This window comes from Oncorhynchus gorbuscha, unplaced genomic scaffold (assembly GCF_021184085.1).
Source record: "Oncorhynchus gorbuscha isolate QuinsamMale2020 ecotype Even-year unplaced genomic scaffold, OgorEven_v1.0 Un_scaffold_1986, whole genome shotgun sequence".
Taxonomy (NCBI): Eukaryota; Metazoa; Chordata; class Actinopteri; order Salmoniformes; family Salmonidae; genus Oncorhynchus; species Oncorhynchus gorbuscha.
Genome location: NW_025746612.1, coordinates 16,431 through 38,346, shown reverse-complemented (window position 1 = coordinate 38,346; position 21,916 = coordinate 16,431). Strand labels below are relative to the sequence as shown.

The window sequence follows — 21,916 nt, the reverse complement described above, 5'->3', positions numbered from 1 at the left end:
TATAGTGTATAGTGTGTGTGTATAGTGTGTGTGTGTGTGTGTGTGTGTGTGTGTGTGTGTGTGTGTGTGTGTGTGTGTGTGTGTGTGTGTGTGTGTGTGTGTGTGTGTGTGTGTGTGTGTGTGTGTGTGTGTGTGTGTGTGTGTGTGTGTGTGTGTGTGTGTGTATAGTGTGTATAGTGTGTGTGTGTGTGTATAGTGTGTGTGTGTATAGTGTGTGTGTGTGACTGGACAGCACAACATATTTCAGGGAAAGTCTCTTTCAGAGGACATGATTGGAAACGTTTGTATTTGTGATTTATCTCCACGATCAACATGGACATGCTGCCACACATATTATACTAACTAGACAGCAAGCAGGCGCACCAGATGACTGTCATAGTCCATCTATCCTTCTCAGCATCCAACCCTCAAACACTCACCCCCCCCCCCACCTCCATCCCTCTGTCTCTCCATCCCAGAGTGTTAGTTGAAGTGGTAGTAGTCAACTCCTCTCCTCTCCATCTCTACATCCCAGAGTGTTAGTTGAAGTGGTAGTAGTCAACTCCTCTCCTCTCCATCTCTACATCCCAGAGTGTTAGTTGAAGTGGTAGTAGTCAACTCCCTCCTCTCCATCTCTACATCCCAGAGTGTTAGTTGAAGTGGTAGTAGTCAACTCCTCTCCTCTCCATCTCTACATCCCAGAGTGTTAGTTGAAGTGGTAGTAGTCAACTCCTCTCCTCTCCATCTCTACATCCCAGAGTGTTAGTTGAAGTGGTAGTAGTCAACTCCCCTCCTCTCCATCTCTACATCCCAGAGTGTTAGTTGAAGTGGTAGTAGTCAACTCCTTCTTCCAGATGGAGAGACTTCAGGTTTTCCTCAAACACTCCTCCGGTCATGTCCTGGGAGAACGAAATGACAGAACATGAAAAGAGTGAGAGTGAGGAGGAGATGCTGGTCATCACTCTAATTATCACCAACGCCCATGGTCAGTCTCATACTTCCTGTCTGTAGGTGAGGTCACTTCCTGTTTTGAGTTATCTCTGGCATCTAATTGGTCAACAGTTAAAGAGATAAGGACCAGGGTTGGGGCCAATTCCAATTCATTTCCAGTCAATTCAGAAAGTAAACCTAATTAAATTCCAGATGTTCATTGAAAATTGAATTTAAATGGAATTAAACCCAATCCGGTACTTGTAACATATGGGTGTGTTTAACAATTAATTGTGTGATTGGCTCCAGGTGTGTGTGTGTGTGAGAGAGATTGAGTCCAGGTCCCAATGTCTTCTTACTGAATAATCACGGATTCCCATAATTGGCCAATTAGAAGCTCTGGGAGGCAGGGCCAGTCGATTAGCTGTCTGCAGCTCATAATTAGATAAACACAACATTAACTGTCTGTCTGCCTGGGCTGGCCAACAGAGTATGTCTGTGTGTGTGTGTTTTCTAAACCCAGAGGCAATTCAATTCCCCAGATAAAGGATCACCAAATAACTTTTAGGAAGGCTTTATAACTGTTGAATATATATATTATACCCTGTCTGGTTGTTACTAAGGCTTTATAACTGTTGAATATATATATTATACCCTGTCTGGTTGTTACTAAGGCTTTATAACTGTTGAATATATATATTATACCATGTCTGGTTGTTATATATTTATATTATACCCTGTCTGGTTGTTACTAAGGCTTTATAACTGTTGAATATATATATTATACCATGTCTGGTTGTTATATATTTATATTATACCCTGTCTGGTTGTTACTAAGGCTTTATAACTGTTGAATATTTATATTATACCCTGTCTGGTTGTTATATATTATACCCTGTCTGGTTGTTATATATTTATATTATACCCTGTCTGGTTGTTACTAAGGCTTTATAACTGTTGAATATATATATTATACCCTGTCTGGTTGTTATATATTTATATTATACCCTGTCTGGTTGTTACTAAGGCTTTATAACTGTTGAATATATATATTATACCCTGTCTGGTTGTTACTAAGGCTTTATAACTGTTGAATATATATATTATACCCTGTCTGGTTGTTACTAAGGCTTTATAACTGTTGAATATATATATTATACCATGTCTGGTTGTTATATATTTATATTATACCCTGTCTGGTTGTTACTAAGGCTTTATAACTGTTGAATATTTATATTATACCCTGTCTGGTTGTTATATATTTATATTATACCCTGTCTGGTTGTTACTAAGGCTTTATAACTGTTGAATATATATATTATACCCTGTCTGGTTGTTATATATTTATATTATACCCTGTCTGGTTGTTACTAAGGCTTTATAACTGTTGAATATTTATATTATACCCTGTCTGGTTGTTATATATTATACCCTGTCTGGTTGTTACTAAGGCTTTATAACTGTTATATAATATATATGTATATTATACCCTGTCTGGTTGTTACTAAGGCTTTATAACTGTTATATATATATATTATACCCTGTCTGGTTGTTACTAAGGCTTTATAACTGTTATATAATATATATGTATATTATACCCTGTCTGGTTGTTACTAAGGCTTTATAACTGTTATATATATATATTATACCCTGTCTGGTTGTTACTAAGGCTTTATAACGGTTATATATATTTATATTATACCCTGTCTGGTTGTTATATATTTATATTATACCCTGTCTGGTTGTTATATATTTATATTATACCCTGTCTGGTTGTTACTAAGGCTTTATAACTGTTATATATTTATATTATACCCTGTCTGGTTGTTATATATATATTTTCATATTATACCCTGTCTGGTTGTTACTAAGGCTTTATAACTGTTATATATTTATATTATACCCTGTCTGGTTGTTATATATATATTTATATTATATCCCGTCTGGTTGTTACTAAGGCTTTATAACTGTTATATATATGTATATTATACCCTGTCTGGTTGTTATATATATATTTATATTATACCCTGTCTGGTTGTTACTAAGGCTTTATAACTGTTATATATATTTATATTATACCCTGTCTGGTTGTTACTAAGGCTTTATAACTGTTATATATGTATATTATACCCTGTCTGGTTGTTATATATATATTTATATTATACCCTGTCTGGTTGTTACTAAGGCTTTATAACTGTTGAATATATATATTATACCCTGTCTGGTTGTTATATATTTATATTATACCCTGTCTGGTTGTTACTAAGGCTTTATAACTGTTATATATATATATTATACCCTGTCTGGTTGTTATATATTATACCCTGTCTGGTTGTTACTAAGGCTTTATAACTGTTATATATATATTATACCCTGTCTGGTTGTTACTAAGGCTTTATAACTGTTATATATATTTATATTATACCCTGTCTGGTTGTTACTAAGGCTTTATAACTGTTATATATATATTATACCCTGTCTGGTTGTTACTAAGGCTTTATAACTGTTATATATATTTATATTATACCCTGTCTGGTTGTTATATATTTATATTATACCCTGTCTGGTTGTTATATATTTATATTATACCCTGTCTGGTTGTTACTAAGGCTTTATAACTGTTATATATTTATATTATACCCTTTCTGGTTGTTATATATATATTTATATTATACCCTGTCTGGTTGTTACTAAGGCTTTATAACTGTTATATATTTATATTATACCCTGTCTGGTTGTTATATATATATTTATATTATACCCTGTCTGGTTGTTACTAAGGCTTTATAACTGTTATATATTTATATTATACCCTGTCTGGTTGTTATATATATATTTATATTATACCCTGTCTGGTTGTTACTAAGGCTTTATAACTGTTATACATGTATATTATACCCTGTCTGGTTGTTATATATATATTTATATTATACCCTGTCTGGTTGTTACTAAGGCTTTATAACTGTTATATATTTATATTATACCCTGTCTGGTTCTTACTAAGGCTTTATAACTATTATATATATTTATATTATACCCTGTCTGGTTGTTACTAAGGCTTTATAACTGTTATATATTTATATTATACCCTGTCTGGTTGTTACTAAGGCTTTATAACTGTCATATATATATTATACCCTGTCTGGTTGTTACTAAGGCTTTATAACTGTTATATATATATATTATACCCTGTCTGGTTGTTACTAAGGCTTTATAACTGTTATACATGTATATTATACCCTGTCTGGTTGTTATATATATATTTATATTATACCCTGTCTGGTTGTTACTAAGGCTTTATAACTGTTATATATTTATATTATACCCTGTCTGGTTCTTACTAAGGCTTTATAACTATTATATATATTTATATTATACCCTGTCTGGTTGTTACTAAGGCTTTATAACTGTTATATATTTATATTATACCCTGTCTGGTTGTTACTAAGGCTTTATAACTGTCATATATATATATTATACCCTGTCTGGTTGTTACTAAGGCTTTATAACTGTTGAATATATATATTATACCCTGTCTGGTTGTTATATATATATATATTATACCCTGTCTGGTTGTTACTAAGGCTTTATAACTGTTATATATATTATACCCTGTCTGGTTCTTACTAAGGCTTTATAACTGTTGAATATATATATTATACCCTATCTGGTTGTTACTAAGGCTTTATAACTGTTATATATGTATATTATACCCTGTCTGGTTGTTATATATTTATATTATACCCTGTCTGGTTGTTACTAAGGCTTTATAACTGTTATATATTTATATTATACCCTGTCTGGTTGTTACTAAGGCTTTATAACTGTTATTATATATATATATATATTATACCCTGTCTGGTTGTTACTAAGGCTTTATAACTGTTGAATATATATATTATACCCTGTCTGGTTGTTACTAAGGCTTTAAAACGGTTGAATATATATATTATACCCTGTCTGGTTGTTATATATATATTTATATTATACCCTGTCTGGTTGTTACTAAGGCTTTATAACTGTTATATATTTATATTAAACCCTGTCTGGTTGTTATATATTTATATTATACCCTGTCTGGTTGTTATATATTTATATTATACCCTGTCTGGTTGTTACTAAGGCTTTATAACTGTTATATATTTATATTATACCATGTCTGGTTGTTATATATATATTTATATTATACCCTGTCTGGTTGTTACTAAGGCTTTAAAACTGTTGAATATATATATTATACCCTGTCTGGTTGTTATATATATATTTATATTATACCCTGTCTGGTTGTTACTAAGGCTTTATAACTGTTATATATTTATATTAAACCCTGTCTGGTTGTTATATATTTATATTATACCCTGTCTGGTTGTTATATATTTATATTATACCCTGTCTGGTTGTTACTAAGGCTTTATAACTGTTATATATTTATATTATACCATGTCTGGTTGTTATATATATATTTATATTATACCCTGTCTGGTTGTTACTAAGGCTTTATAACTGTTGAATATATATATTATACCCTGACTGGGTGTTACTAAGGCTTTATAACTGTTATATATTTATATTATACCCTGTCTGGTTGTTATATATATATTTATATTATACCCTGTCTGGTTGTTACTAAGGCTTTATAACTGTTATATATATTTATATTATACCCTGTCTGGTTGTTACTAAGGCTTTATAACTGTTATACATGTATATTATACCCTGTCTGGTTGTTATATATATATTTATATTATACCCTGTCTGGTTGTTACTAAGGCTTTATAACTGTTATATATATTTATATTATACCCTGTCTGGTTGTTACTAAGGCTTTATAACTGTAATACATGTATATTATACCCTGTCTGGTTGTTATATATATATTTATATTATACCCTGTCTGGTTGTTATATATATATATATATTATACCCCGTCTGGTTGTTATATATTATACCCTGTCTGGTTGTTACTAAGGCTTTATAACTGTTATATATTTATATTATACCCTGTCTGGTTCTTACTAAGGCTTTATAACTATTATATATATTTATATTATACCCTGTCTGGTTGTTACTAAGGCTTTATAACTGTTATATATATATATATTATACCCTGTCTGGTTGTTACTAAGGCTTTATAACTGTTATATATATATATATTATACCCTGTCTGGTTGTTATATATTATTCCCTGTCTGGTTGTTACTAAGGCTTTATAACTGTTGAATATATATATTATACCCTGTCTGGTTGTTATATATATATATATATTATACCCTGTCTGGTTGTTACTAAGGCTTTATAACTGTTATATATTTATATTATACCCTGTCTGGTTGTTATATATTTATATTATACCCTGTCTGGTTCTTACTAAGGCTTTATAACTATTATATATATTTATATTATACCCTGTCTGGTTGTTACTAAGGCTTTATAACTGTTATATATTTATATTATACCCTGTCTGGTTGTTACTAAGGCTTTATAACTGTTATATATATATATTATACCCTGTCTGGTTGTTACTAAGGCTTTATAACTGTTATATATATATATTATACCCTGTCTGGTTGTTATATATTATTCCCTGTCTGGTTGTTACTAAGGCTTTATAACTGTTGAATATATATATTATACCCTGTCTGGTTGTTATATATATATATATTATACCCTGTCTGGTTGTTACTAAGGCTTTATAACTGTTATATATATTATACCCTGTCTGGTTCTTACTAAGGCTTTATAACTGTTGAATATATATATTATACCCTGTCTGGTTGTTACTAAGGCTTTATAACTGTTATATATGTATATTATACCCTGTCTGGTTGTTATATATTTATATTATACCCTGTCTGGTTGTTACTAAGGCTTTATAACTGTTATATATTTATATTATACCCTGTCTGGTTGTTACTAAGGCTTTATAACTGTTATTATATATATATATATTATACCCTGTCTGGTTGTTACTAAGGCTTTATAACTGTTGAATATATATATTATACCCTGTCTGGTTGTTACTAAGGCTTTAAAACTGTTGAATATATATATTATACCCTGTCTGGTTGTTATATATATATTTATATTATACCCTGTCTGGTTGTTACTAAGGCTTTATAACTGTTATATATTTATATTAAACCCTGTCTGGTTGTTATATATTTATATTATACCCTGTCTGGTTGTTATATATTTATATTATACCCTGTCTGGTTGTTACTAAGGCTTTATAACTGTTATATATTTATATTATACCATGTCTGGTTGTTATATATATATTTATATTATACCCTGTCTGGTTGTTACTAAGGCTTTATAACTGTTGAATATATATATTATACCCTGACTGGTTGTTACTAAGGCTTTATAACTGTTATATATTTATATTATACCCTGTCTGGTTGTTATATATATATTTATATTATACCCTGTCTGGTTGTTACTAAGGCTTTATAACTGTTATATATATTTATATTATACCCTGTCTGGTTGTTACTAAGGCTTTATAACTGTTATACATGTATATTATACCCTGTCTGGTTGTTATATATATATTTATATTATACCCTGTCTGGTTGTTACTAAGGCTTTATAACTGTTATATATATTTATATTATACCCTGTCTGGTTGTTACTAAGGCTTTATAACTGTTATACATGTATATTATACCCTGTCTGGTTGTTATATATATATTTATATTATACCCTGTCTGGTTGTTATATATATATATATATTATACCCCGTCTGGTTGTTATATATTATACCCTGTCTGGTTGTTACTAAGGCTTTATAACTGTTATATATTTATATTATACCCTGTCTGGTTCTTACTAAGGCTTTATAACTATTATATATATTTATATTATACCCTGTCTGGTTGTTACTAAGGCTTTATAACTGTTATATATATATATATTATACCCTGTCTGGTTGTTATATATTATTCCCTGTCTGGTTGTTACTAAGGCTTTATAACTGTTGAATATATATATTATACTCTGTCTGGTTGTTATATATATATATATATATTATACCCTGTCTGGTTGTTACTAAGGCTTTATAACTGTTATATATTTATATTATACCCTGTCTGGTTGTTATATATTTATATTATACCCTGTCTGGTTGTTACTAAGGCTTTATAACTGTTGAATATATATATTATACCCTGTCTGGTTGTTATATATATATATTATACCCTGTCTGGTTGTTACTAAGGCTTTATAACTGTTATATATTTATATTATACCCTGTCTGGTTGTTACTAAGGCTTTATAACTGTTATTATATATATATATATTATACCCTGTCTGGTTGTTACTAAGGCTTTATAACTGTTATATATTTATATTATACCCTGTCTGGTTGTTACTAAGGCTTTATAACTGTTATTATATATATATATATATTATACCCTGTCTGGTTGTTACTAAGGCTTTATAACTGTTGAATATTTATATTATACCCTGTCTGGTTGTTACTAAGGCTTTATAACTGTTGAATATATATATTATACCATGTCTGGTTGTTATATATTTATATTATACCCTGTTTGGTTGTTACTAAGGCTTTATAACGGTTATATATATTTATATTATACCCTGTCTGGTTGTTATATATTTATATTATACCCTGTCTGGTTGTTATATATTTATATTATACCCTGTCTGGTTGTTACTAAGGCTTTATAACTGTTGAATATATATATTATACCCTGTCTGGTTGTTATATATATATTTATATTATACCCTGTCTGGTTGTTACTAAGGCTTTATAACTGTTATATATTTATATTAAACCCTGTCTGGTTGTTATATATTTATATTATACACTGTCTGGTTGTTATATATTTATATTATACCCTGTCTGGTTGTTACTAAGGCTTTATAACTGTTATATATTTATATTATACCATGTCTGGTTGTTATATATATATTTATATTATACCCTGTCTGGTTGTTACTAAGGCTTTATAACTGTTGAATATATATATTATACCCTGACTGGTTGTTACTAAGGCTTTATAACTGTTATATATTTATATTATACCCTGTCTGGTTGTTATATATATATTTATATTATACCCTGTCTGGTTGTTACTAAGGCTTTATAACTGTTATATATATTTATATTATACCCTGTCTGGTTGTTACTAAGGCTTTATAACTGTTATACATGTATATTATACCCTGTCTGGTTGTTATATATATATTTATATTATACCCTGTCTGGTTGTTACTAAGGCTTTATAACTGTTATATATATTTATATTATACCCTGTCTGGTTGTTACTAAGGCTTTATAACTGTTATACATGTATATTATACCCTGTCTGGTTGTTATATATATATTTATATTATACCCTGTCTGGTTGTTATATATATATATATATATTATACCCCGTCTGGTTGTTATATATTATACCCTGTCTGGTTGTTACTAAGGCTTTATAACTGTTATATATTTATATTATACCCTGTCTGGTTCTTACTAAGGCTTTATAACTATTATATATATTTATATTATACCCTGTCTGGTTGTTACTAAGGCTTTATAACTGTTATATATATATATATTATACCCTGTCTGGTTGTTACTAAGGCTTTATAACTGTTATATATATATATATTATACCCTGTCTGGTTGTTATATATTATTCCCTGTCTGGTTGTTACTAAGGCTTTATAACTGTTGAATATATATATTATACCCTGTCTGGTTGTTATATATATATATATATTATACCCTGTCTGGTTGTTACTAAGGCTTTATAACTGTTATATATTTATATTATACCCTGTCTGGTTGTTATATATTTATATTATACCCTGTCTGGTTGTTACTAAGGCTTTATAACTGTTGAATATATATATTATACCCTGTCTGGTTGTTATATATATATATTATACCCTGTCTGGTTGTTACTAAGGCTTTATAACTGTTATATATTTATATTATACCCTGTCTGGTTGTTACTAAGGCTTTATAACTGTTATTATATATATATATTATACCCTGTCTGGTTGTTACTAAGGCTTTATAACTGTTGAATATTTATATTATACCCTGTCTGGTTGTTACTAAGGCTTTATAACTGTTGAATATATATATTATACCATGTCTGGTTGTTATATATTTATATTATACCCTGTTTGGTTGTTACTAAGGCTTTATAACGGTTATATATATTTATATTATACCCTGTCTGGTTGTTATATATTTATATTATACCCTGTCTGGTTGTTATATATTTATATTATACCCTGTCTGGTTGTTACTAAGGCTTTATAACTGTTGAATATATATATTATACCCTGTCTGGTTGTTATATATTTATATTATACCCTGTCTGGTTGTTACTAAGGCTTTATAACTGTTATATATTTATATTATACCCTGTCTGGTTGTTATATATTATACCCTGTCTGGTTGTTACTAAGGCTTTATAACTGTTATATATATTTATATTATACCCTGTCTGGTTGTTATATATTTATATTATACCCTGTCTGGTTGTTACTAAGGCTTTATAACTGTTATATATTTATATTATACCCTGTCTGGTTGTTACTAAGGCTTTATAACTGTTATATATATATATATATATATATTATACCCTGTCTGGTTGTTACTAAGACTTTATAACTGTTATATATTTATATTATACCCTGTCTGGTTGTTACTAAGGCTTTATAACTGTTGAATATATATATTATACCCTGTCTGGTTGTTATATATTTATATTATACCCTGTCTGGTTGTTACTAAGGCTTTATAACTGTTATATATTTATATTATACCCTGTCTGGTTGTTATATATTATACCCTGTCTGGTTGTTACTAAGGCTTTATAACTTAAATATTTATTGAGGCCAAACGCTGGTTAAAGAGGGTGTGTGAAGGTGAGCGCCGGTCAAAGTATCAGGGAGAATATTATGCTGCAGTCAAAGATCAGCAGGCTGTGTACGTGTGTGTGTCTGTACATACGTGTGTGTGTGCGTGCCAGGGCACACGCCCTAGCTCATTATACCATTAGCAGAGATTACCGACCTGGCGGAGATACGATCCGGAACAACGAACAACAGGACACACAGACGCACACACACTTTTTCCACTCACCAGCTTGACACAGATGATGTAGGGTGGAGACGCATCTCTGTAGTGCATTACAGGGATCTGAGGCTTGGGCCTCTCCTGGGAGGAAGACAGGAGGAACAATGAGGAGAGGAAAAGGACACAAACATAATAACATGGTTAGGACTTCTCCTTCTATGGTAGCTTAGATCCAAGATCTGATCTGACATCTATGGTAGCTTAGCTCCAAGATCTGATCTGACATCTATGGTAGCTTAGCTCCAAGATCTGATCAGACATCTATGGTAGCTTAGCTCCAAGATCTGATCTGACATCTATGGTAGCTTAGCTCCAAGATCTCATCTGACATCTATGGTAGTTTGGTTCTAGAGTGTTGTGGTATCTATGGTAGCTTAGCTCCAAGATCTGATCAGACATCTATGGTAGTTTGGTTCTAGAGTGTTGTGGTATCTATGGTAGTTTGGTTCTAGAGTGTTGTGGTATCTATGGTTCTAGAGTGTTGTGGTATCTATGGTTCTAGAGTGTTGTGGTATCTATGGTTCTAGAGTGTAGGGTCGCACCTTGGACTCCTCATAGGTGTAGAAGCCTTTCTTGATCTTATTCTCGTCCACGTCGCAGAACGCTCGAACCTGACCAACACACACAAAACCGCTGTTTGTAAATGTATGTACACACACTATTAAGGTCAACATCTGTCGTTCTGCCCCTGAGCAAGGCAGTTAACCCACTCTTCCCCGGGTGCTGAAGACGTGATGTCGATTAAGGCAGCCCCCACACCTCTGATTCAGCCCACCACACCTGGTGTATCAGTCAGTGTAACAGTAGATTGTGATCCACGACCCATTATGACCAGTTGGGACCAGCTGGCTCCTCCTACTACAGTGTCTCAACACAGAGTGTCCCAAATCGTATCCTATTCCCTATTCAGTGCACTACTTTTGACCAAATCGGATCCTATTATTGACACTAAATAGGGAATAGTGCCATTTGAGATGCAGCTCCATGTTGTCATGACGGATCAGAGGACAAAGGATAAACACCTCCGTGTTGTCATGATGGATCAGAGGACACAGGATAAACAGCTCCATGTTGTCATGATGGATCAGAGGACACAGCTCTGTGTTGTCATGACGGATCAGAGGACACAGCTCCATGTTGTCATGATGGATCAGAGGACACAGCTCCGTGTTGTCATGACGGATCAGAGGACACAGGATAAACAGCTCCGTGTTGTCATGACGGATCAGAGGACACAGGATAAACAGCTCCGTGTTGTCATGATGGATCAGGGGACACAGGATAAACAGCTCCATGTTGTCATGACAGATCAGAGGACACAGCTCCATGTTGTCATGATGGATCAGAGGACAAAGGATAAACAGCTCCATGTTGTCATGATGGATCAGGGGACACAGCTCCGTGTTGTCATGACGGATCAGAGGACACAGGATAAACAGCTCCGTGTTGTCATGACGGATCAGAGGACACAGGATAAACAGCTCCGTGTTGTCATGATGGATCAGGGGACACAGGATAAACAGCTCCATGTTGTCATGACGGATCAGAGGACACAGCTCCATGTTGTCATGATGGATCAGAGGACAAAGGATAAACAGCTCCATGTTGTCATGACGGATCAGAGGACACAGGATAAACAGCTCCATGTTGTCATGACGGATCAGAGGACACAGGATAAACAGCTCCATGTTGTCATGACGGATCAGAGGACACAGGATAAACAGCTCCATGTTGTCATGATGGATCAGAGGACACAGGATAAACAGCTCCATGTTGTCTGTTGTCATGACGGATCAGAGGACACAGCTCCATGTTGTCATGATGGATCAGAGGACAAAGGATAAACAGCTCCATGTTGTCATGATGGATCAGAGGACACAGCTCCATGTTGTCATGATGGATCAGAGGTCACAGCTCCATGTTGTCATGATGGATCAGAGGACAAAGCTCCATGTTGTCATGATGGATCAGAGGACAAAGGATAAACAGCTCCATGTTGGCATGATGGATCAGAGGACACAGCTCCATGTTGTCATGACGGATCAGAGGACACAGTATAAACAGCTCCGTGTTGTCATGACGGATCAGAGGACACAGGATAAACAGCTCCATGTTGTCATGACGGATCAGAGGACACAGGATAAACAGCTCCATGTTGTCATGATGGATCAGAGGACACAGCTCCACGTTGTCATGACGGATCAGAGGACACAGGATAAACAGCTCCATGTTGTCATGACGGACCAGAGGACACAGCTCCATGTTGTCATGATGGATCAGAGGACACAGCTCCATGTTGTCATGATGGATCAGAGGACACAGCTCCACGTTGTCATGACGGATCAGAGGACACAGGATAAACAGCTCCATGTTGTCATGACGGATCAGAGGACACAGCTCCATGTTGTCATGATGGATCAGAGGACACAGGATAAACAGCTCCATGTTGTCATGACGGATCAGAGGACACGGGATAAACAGCTCCGTGTTGTCATGACGGATCAGAGGACACAGCCCCATGTTGTCATGATGGATCAGAGGACACAGCTCCATGTTGTCATGATGGATCAGAGGACACAGGATAAACAGCTCCATGTTGTCATGATGGATCAGAGGACACAGGATAAACAGCTCCATGTTGTCATGACGGATCAGAGGACACAGGATAAACAGCTCCATGTTGTCATGATGGATCAGAGGACACAGGATAAACAGCTCCATGTTGTCATGATGGATCAGAGGACACAGGATAAACAGCTCCTTGTTGTCATGACGGATCAGAGGACACAGCTCCGTGTTGTCATGACGGATCAGAGGACACAGGATAAACAGCTCCATGTTGTCATGATGGATCAGAGGACACAGGATAAACAGCTCCATGTTGTCATGATGGATCAGAGGACACAGCTCCATGTTGTCATGACGGATCAGAGGACACAGGATAAACAGCTCCGTGTTGTCATGATGGATCAGAGGACACAGCTCCATGTTGTCATGATGGATCAGAGGACACAGGATAAACAGCTCCGTGTTGTCATGATGGATCAGAGGACACAGCTCCATGTTGTCATGATGGATCAGAGGACACAGGATAAACAGCTCCATGTTGTCATGACGGATCAGAGGACACAGCTCCATGTTGTCATGACGGATCAGAGGACACAGCTCCATGTTGTCATGATGGATCAGAGGACACAGCTCCGTGTTGTCATGACGGATCAGAGGACACAGGATAAACAGCTCCGTGTTGTCATGACGGATCAGAGGACACAGGATAAACAGCTCCGTGTTGTCATGATGGATCAGGGGACACAGGATAAACAGCTCCATGTTGTCATGACAGATCAGAGGACACAGCTCCATGTTGTCATGATGGATCAGAGGACAAAGGATAAACAGCTCCATGTTGTCATGATGGATCAGGGGACACAGCTCCGTGTTGTCATGACGGATCAGAGGACACAGGATAAACAGCTCCGTGTTGTCATGACGGATCAGAGGACACAGGATAAACAGCTCCGTGTTGTCATGATGGATCAGGGGACACAGGATAAACAGCTCCATGTTGTCATGACGGATCAGAGGACACAGCTCCATGTTGTCATGATGGATCAGAGGACAAAGGATAAACAGCTCCGTGTTGTCATGATGGATCAGAAGACACGGGATAAACAGCTCCATGTTGTCATGATGGATCAGAGGACACAGCTCCATGTTGTCATGATGGATCAGAGGACACAGGATAAACAGCTCCATGTTGTCATGACGGATAATATATGCCATTTAGCAGACGCTTTTATCCAAAGCGACTTACAGTCATGAGTGCATACATTCTACGTATGGTGGTCCCGGGGATCGAACCCACTACCCTGGCGTTACAAGCGCCATGCTCTACCAACTGAGCTACAGAAGGACCACGGATCAGAGGACACAGGATAAACAGCTCCATGTTGTCATGACGGATCAGAGGACACAGGATAAACAGCTCCATGTTGTCATGGTGGATCAGAGGACACAGGATAAACAGCTCCATGTTGTCATGATGGATCAGAGGACACAGGATAAACAGCTCCATGTTGTCTGTTGTCATGACGGATCAGAGGACACAGCTCCATGTTGTCATGATGGATCAGAGGACAAAGGATAAACAGCTCCATGTTGTCATGATGGATCAGAGGACACAGCTCCACGTTGTCATGACGGATCAGAGGACACAGCTCCATGTTGTCATGATGGATCAGAGGACACAGCTCCATGTTGTCATGATGGATCAGAGGTCACAGCTCCATGTTGTCATGATGGATCAGAGGACACAGCTCCATGTTGTCATGATGGATCAGAGGACAAAGGATAAACAGCTCCATGTTGGCATGATGGATCAGAGGACACAGCTCCATGTTGTCATGACGGATCAGAGGACACAGGATAAACAGCTCCGTGTTGTCATGACGGATCAGAGGACACAGGATAAACAGCTCCATGTTGTCATGACGGATCAGAGGACACAGGATAAACAGCTCCATGTTGTCATGATGGATCAGAGGACACAGCTCCACGTTGTCATGACGGATCAGAGGACACAGGATAAACAGCTCCATGTTGTCATGACGGACCAGAGGACACAGCTCCATGTTGTCATGATGGATCAGAGGACACAGCTCCGTGTTGTCATGACGGATCAGAGGACACAGGATAAACAGCTCCATGTTGTCATGATGGATCAGAGGACACAGGATAAACAGCTCCATGTTGTCATGATGGATCAGAGGACACAGCTCCATGTTGTCATGACGGATCAGAGGACACAGGATAAACAGCTCCGTGTTGTCATGATCGATCAGAGGACACAGGATAAACAGCTCCATGTTGTCATGATGGATCAGAGGACACAGCTCCACGTTGTCATGACGGATCAGAGGACACAGGATAAACAGCTCCATGTTGTCATGACGGATCAGAGGACACAGCTCCATGTTGTCATGATGGATCAGAGGACACAGGATAAACAGCTCCATGTTGTCATGACGGATCAGAGGACACGGGATAAACAGCTCCGTGTTGTCATGACGGATCAGAGGACACAGCTCCATGTTGTCATGATGGATCAGAGGACACAGGATAAACAGCTCCATGTTGTCATGATGGATCAGAGGACACAGGATAAACAGCTCCTTGTTGTCATGACGGATCAGAGGACACAGCTCCGTGTTGTCATGACGGATCAGAGGACACAGGATAAACAGCTCCATGTTGTCATGATGGATCAGAGGACACAGGATAAACAGCTCCATGTTGTCATGATGGATCAGAGGACACAGCTCCATGTTGTCATGACGGATCAGAGGACACAGGATAAACAGCTCTGTGTTGTCATGATGGATCAGAGGACACAGCTCCATGTTGTCATGATGGATCAGAGGACACAGGATAAACAGCTCCGTGTTGTCATGATGGATCAGAGGACACAGCTCCATGTTGTCATGATGGATCAGAGGACACAGGATAAACAGCTCCATGTTGTCATGACGGATCAGAGGACACAGCTCCATGTTGTCATGACGGATCAGAGGACACAGCTCCATGTTGTCATGATGGATCAGAGGACACAGGATAAACAGCTCCATGTTGTCATGATGGATCAGAGGACACAGGATAAACAGCTCCATGTTGTCATGACGGATCAGAGGACACGGGATAAAGGATCATTGACCCTACAAACAGATCTAAGGTCAGCACTGTGTTCTGGGGAGGAGGGTCACCTGATCCTACCAATCAGAGAGCACTGACTGTGGAAGATGCAACCTAATTGGCTATTGAGAGTTTTGTTAACCTCTCCTGATTGGCTAGCAAGTGTTGCATAATCTTTTGCGATTGGCTGTTGAAAAGGTACATACCTTCTTCTGATTGAAGGAACTGAGGCAGCGGTATAGTTTCCGGCCCTGTTTCCCAGCATTCCATATGGTGAAGGATTCCCATTGGTTGATAACTCTCTCATGGAGGAAGGCCACACGGAGGTTCCAAATGGTTTCCCTGGAGACCGGAGGACAGAGGAGGAGTTACAGACATGGACCACACACACACACACACACACCTAGAACAACAGCCTGATAGTTATCATATGGAGACATTAGTGAGCTCTTCCTCTGATGTGATGGTTTGACTGAAACACTGGGCCTCCATGACAAACAACCCTAATCCACCACCATAAACCATGGTTCTAGTCAAATACACACACACACACACACACACACACACACACACACACACACACACACACACACACACACACACACACACACACACACACACACACACACACACACACACACACACACACACACACACACACACACACACACACACACACACACACACACACACACACACACACACACACACACACACACACACACACATCAATTAAAACACATACACACTGTGCATGGGTGGTCCCCATATTGCTTCCTTTAGCAGTTTCACTGATGCTTTGATTTAGGGGACCTAGATTAACACATAGAAATATATACATGCAGTGTGGACACACACACACACACACACACACACGATATGTAATCGTAGAGGGATTGACTCAGAAGTGTGAAGTGTCTGGAGATTTAAGATGGTAGAAAAGAGAAACAGAGAGAGTGAGAGACAGAGGGAGAAGTTAAGTGAGAGATAACAGAAGGAGCTGGAAATATGACTGATAGACAAATAGAAAGAGAAGGGAGAGGGAGGAGAGAGGAGAGACAGAAGAGAGAGGAAGAGGGAGGAGAGGAGAGAGGGAAGAGAGGAGAGAGGAAGAGAGAGGGAGGAGAGGAGAGAGGGAAGAGAGAGGGAGGAGAGGAGAGAGGGAAGAGGGAGGAGAGGAGAGAGGGAAGAGAGGAGAGAGGGAAGAGAGGAGAGAGGGAAGAGAGGAGAGAGGGAAGAGAGAGGGAGGAGAGGGAAGAGAGAGGGAAGAGAGGAGAGAGGGAAGAGAGAGGGAGGAGAGAGGGAAGAGAGGAGAGAGGGAAGAGAGAGGGAGGAGAGAGGGAAGAGAGAGGGAAGAGAGGAGAGAGGGAAGAGAGAGGGAGGAGAGGGGAGGAGAGAGGGGAGGAGAGGAGAGAGGGAAGAGAGAGCGAGGAGAGAGGGAAGAGAGAGAGAGGAGACAGGGAGGAGAGAGGGAAGAGAGGAGAGAGGGAAGAGAAAGGGAAGAGAGAGGGAAGAGAGAGGGAGGAGAAAGGGAGGAGAGGAGAGAGGGAAGAGAGAGGGAAGAGAGGAGAGAGGGAGGAGAGAGGGAAGAGAGAGGGAAGAGAGAGAGGGAAGAGAGGGAAGAGAGAGGGAAGAGAGAGGGAAGAGAGAGGGAGGAGAGAGGGAAGAGAGAGGGAAGAGAGATGGAAGAGAGAGGGAGGAGAGAGGGAAGAGAGAGGGAAGAGAGGAGAGAGGGAAGAGAGAGGAAGAGAGAGGGAGGAGAGAGGGAGGAAAAAGAGGAAGGAGAGGAGAGAGGGGAAGAGAGGGAAGAGAGAGGAAGAGAGAGGGAAGAGAGAGGGAGGAGAGAGGGAAGAGAGAGAGGGAAGAGAGGGAAGAGAGAGGGAAGAGAGGGGAAGAGAGAGGGGAGGAGAGAGGGAAGAGAGAGGGAGGAGAGAGGGAAGAGAGAGGGAAGGGAAGAGAGAGGGAAGAGAGAGGGAGGAGAGAGGGAGGAGAGAGGGAGGAAAAAGAGGAAGGAGAGAGGGAAGAGAGAGGGAGGAGAGAGGGAAGAGAGAGAGAGGAGAGAGGGAGGAGAGAGGGAAGAGAGAGAGAGAGGGAAGAGAAAGGGAAGAGAGAGGGAAGAGAGAGGGAGGAGAAAGGGAGGAGAGGAGAGAGGGAAGAGAGGGAGGAGAGAGGGAGGAGAGGAGAGAGGGAAGAGAGAGGGAAGAGAGGAGAGAGGGAGGAGAGAGGGAAGAGAGAGGGAGGAGAGAGGGAAGAGAGAGAGGGAAGAGAGGGAAGAGAGAGGGAAGAGAGGGAAGAGAGAGGGAGGAGAGAGGGAAGAGAGAGGGAAGAGAGATGGAAGAGAGAGGGAGGAGAGAGGGAAGAGAGAGAGGAGAGAGGGAAGAGATGGAAGAGAGAGGGAGGAGAGAGGGAAGAGAGAGGGAAGAGAGAAGGAAGAGAGAGAGAGAGAGAGAGGAGAGGATGATTTGTAAAGGAGTAGATGGTGACAGCGCGTCAACAAGGTTAGATATACGATGGACAGATGGAAGGAAGGAAGGAGTGATAACAGGAACAAGGGGATGAGAGGGAGGAGGATATGAGGGAGGAGGTTATGAGGGAAGAGGAGAGGTCTTCCCTGCAGAGTATTTACAGAAACAGGCTTTCCGCTACGCGTGTCCTACGTGTGTGTGTGTCGCTATAGAGGTTGTAAAGGGCAACACACACACACGGCAAGGGAATTCCAGAGCTGAGTGTGTGTGTCCAAGGATGAGGCTCAGGAAGGGGTCAGCTGGACAGCTGTGTGTAGCTGGAGGACATGTTGTGTGTGTGTGTGTGTGTGTGTGTGTGTGTGTGTGTGTGTGTGTGTGTGTGTGTGTGTGTGTGTGTGTGTGTGTGTGTGTGTGTGTGTGTGTGTGTGTGTGTGTGTGTGTGTGTGTGTGTGTGTGTGTGTGTGTGTGTGTGTGTGGAAACTGCAGGCTCCATCCTGTTTCCATCGGACCTGGCCACTGCCTGGCACGCGTCCCGTGGCTGTGTGTGCATGTCTTACTCCAGGACAGAGTGTGTAGCAGCTTGTTGATGGTAGCGGTAGACTAGTAAACACTGGTCCACTCTGACCACACCTCCTCCCTGACCAACACTCTGATAGAACCACAACAGATCCTCTGGAACTCCCTGGAGAGGAGAGATAAGAATAGAGAGGAGAGAGAAGAGGAGAGAGGAAAGAGAAGAGGACAGGAGAGAAGAAGAGAGAGGAAAGAGAGGAGGACAGGAGAGAAGGAGAGGAAAGAGAGGAGGACAGGAGAGAAGAAGAGAGATGAAAGAGAGGAGGACAGGAGAGAAGAGGACAATAGAGTAGAAGAGAGAGGAAAGAAGAGGATAGGAGAGTAGAAGAGAGAGGAGAGGAGATGAGAGAAGAGAAGAGTGGAGGACAGTTGAGAAGAAGAGAGAGGAAAGAGAAGAGGACAGGAGAGAAGAAGAGAGAAGAAAGAAGAGGACAGGAGAGAAGAAGAGGACAGGAGAGAAGAAAAGGACAGGAGAGAAGAAGAGGACAGGAGAGAAGAAGAGGACAGGAGAGAAGAAAAGGACAGGAGAGAAGAAGAGGAAAGGAGAGAAGAAGAGAGAGGAAAGATAAGAGGACAGGAGAAGAGAGGGGGGGAAGAGGGTGATGAGGGAGGAGGTGGTAGAGAAGGGAAGAGTGAGGTCACACATTATTCAAATGGATTTGTGATCTAAAGTTGGACAAATTAGAGGAGTCCTCATGCAGTCTTGTGCTTGCACTTCTTGACCTCTAACCCCTGAGCACACCTGAAAGGGAAGTCTCCCTCGACTTCCCTTCCTTTTCAGACTCGGTGGACCCACTGTTCAAATCATTCAAATCTGCATAAGTGGTTGGTTTTAGATTCTAAATTTGACTTGCGTGGAGATGTTTTAGGGGTGGAGTCTCACCTTGCCGCCCTCGTCAAAGGTTCCGACCCGCTGGAACCAATCCCTGGAGCAGAACCATGTTGGCATGATGACCGTAGGGCCGTGAGAGGTGTACACCTGAGAGAGGGGAGACACACACACACTCAGCGGCGCCGGACTGCTTGTGGATCCAGTGACTAGAGAGCAGTGAGATATCAACACCCTGCTAGAGAGACTAGAGAGCAGTGAGATATCAACACCCTGCTAGAGAGACTAGAGAGCAGTGAGATATCAACACCCTGCTAGAGAGAGACTAGAGAGCAGTGAGATATCAACACCCTGCTAGAGAGAGACTAGAGAGCAGTGAGATATCAACACCCTGCTAGAGAGACTAGAGAGCAGTGAGATATCAACACCCTGCTAGAGAGACTAGAGAGCATTGAGATATCAACACCCTGCTAGAGAGACTAGAGAGCAGTGAGATATCAACACCCTGCTAGAGAGACTAGAGAGCAGTGAGATATCAACACCCTGCTAGAGAGACTAGAGAGCAGTGAGATATCAACACCCTGCTAGAGAGAGACTAGAGAGCAGTGAGATATCAACACCCTGCTAGAGAGAGACTAGAGAGCAGTGAGATATCAACACCCTGCTAGAGAGACTAGAGATCAGTGAGATATCAACACCCTGCTAGAGAGACTAGAGAGACTAGAGAGCAGTGAGATATCAACACCCTGCTAGAGAGACTAGAGAGCAGTGAGATATCAACACCCTGCTAGAGAGCAGTGAGATATCAACACCCTGCTAGAGATACTAGGGAGCAGTGAGATATCAACACCCTGCGAGAGAGCAGTGAGATATCAACACCCTGCTAGAGAGCAGTGAGATATCAACACCCTGCTAGAGAGCAGTGAGATATCAACACCCTGCTAGAGAGACTAGAGAGCAGTGAGATATCAACACCCTGCGAGAGAGACTAGGGAGCAGTGAGATATCAACACCCTGCTAGAGAGCAGTGAGATATCAACACCCTGCTAGAGAGCAGTGAGATATCAACACCCTGCTAGAGATACTAGAGATCAGTGAGATATCAACACCCTGCTAGAGATACTAGAGAGCAGTGAGATATCAACACCCTGCTAGAGAGCAGTGAGATATCAACACCCTGCTAGAGAGCAGTGAGATATCAACACCCTGCTAGAGAGCAGTGAGATATCAACACCCTGCTAGAGAGACTAGAGAGCAGTGAGATATCAACACCCTGCGAGAGAGACTAGAGAGCAGTGAGATATCAACACCCTGCTAGAGAGACTAGAGAGCAGTGAG

The 21,916-nt window shown here is 39.5% G+C and overlaps 1 protein-coding gene across 1 annotated transcript in view; it reads right to left on the bottom strand.

Moving 5' to 3' along the window:
* Positions 1 to 269: 269 nt before the first annotated feature.
* LOC124024737 (UDP-GlcNAc:betaGal beta-1,3-N-acetylglucosaminyltransferase-like protein 1) overlaps positions 270 to 21,916 on the bottom strand; it is a 38,071-nt gene continuing 16,424 nt past the window's right edge. The window contains exons 3-9 of the mRNA XM_046338534.1: positions 20,633 to 20,728; positions 19,734 to 19,858; positions 16,918 to 17,053; positions 11,566 to 11,634; positions 11,030 to 11,104; positions 781 to 878; positions 270 to 724 (exon numbers count right to left, since the gene is read on the bottom strand). Of these exons, the coding sequence (XP_046194490.1) occupies positions 798 to 878; positions 11,030 to 11,104; positions 11,566 to 11,634; positions 16,918 to 17,053; positions 19,734 to 19,858; positions 20,633 to 20,728 (582 nt within the window). The 3' untranslated portion in view covers positions 270 to 724; positions 781 to 797. The remainder of the gene's footprint in view (positions 725 to 780; positions 879 to 11,029; positions 11,105 to 11,565; positions 11,635 to 16,917; positions 17,054 to 19,733; positions 19,859 to 20,632; positions 20,729 to 21,916) is intronic.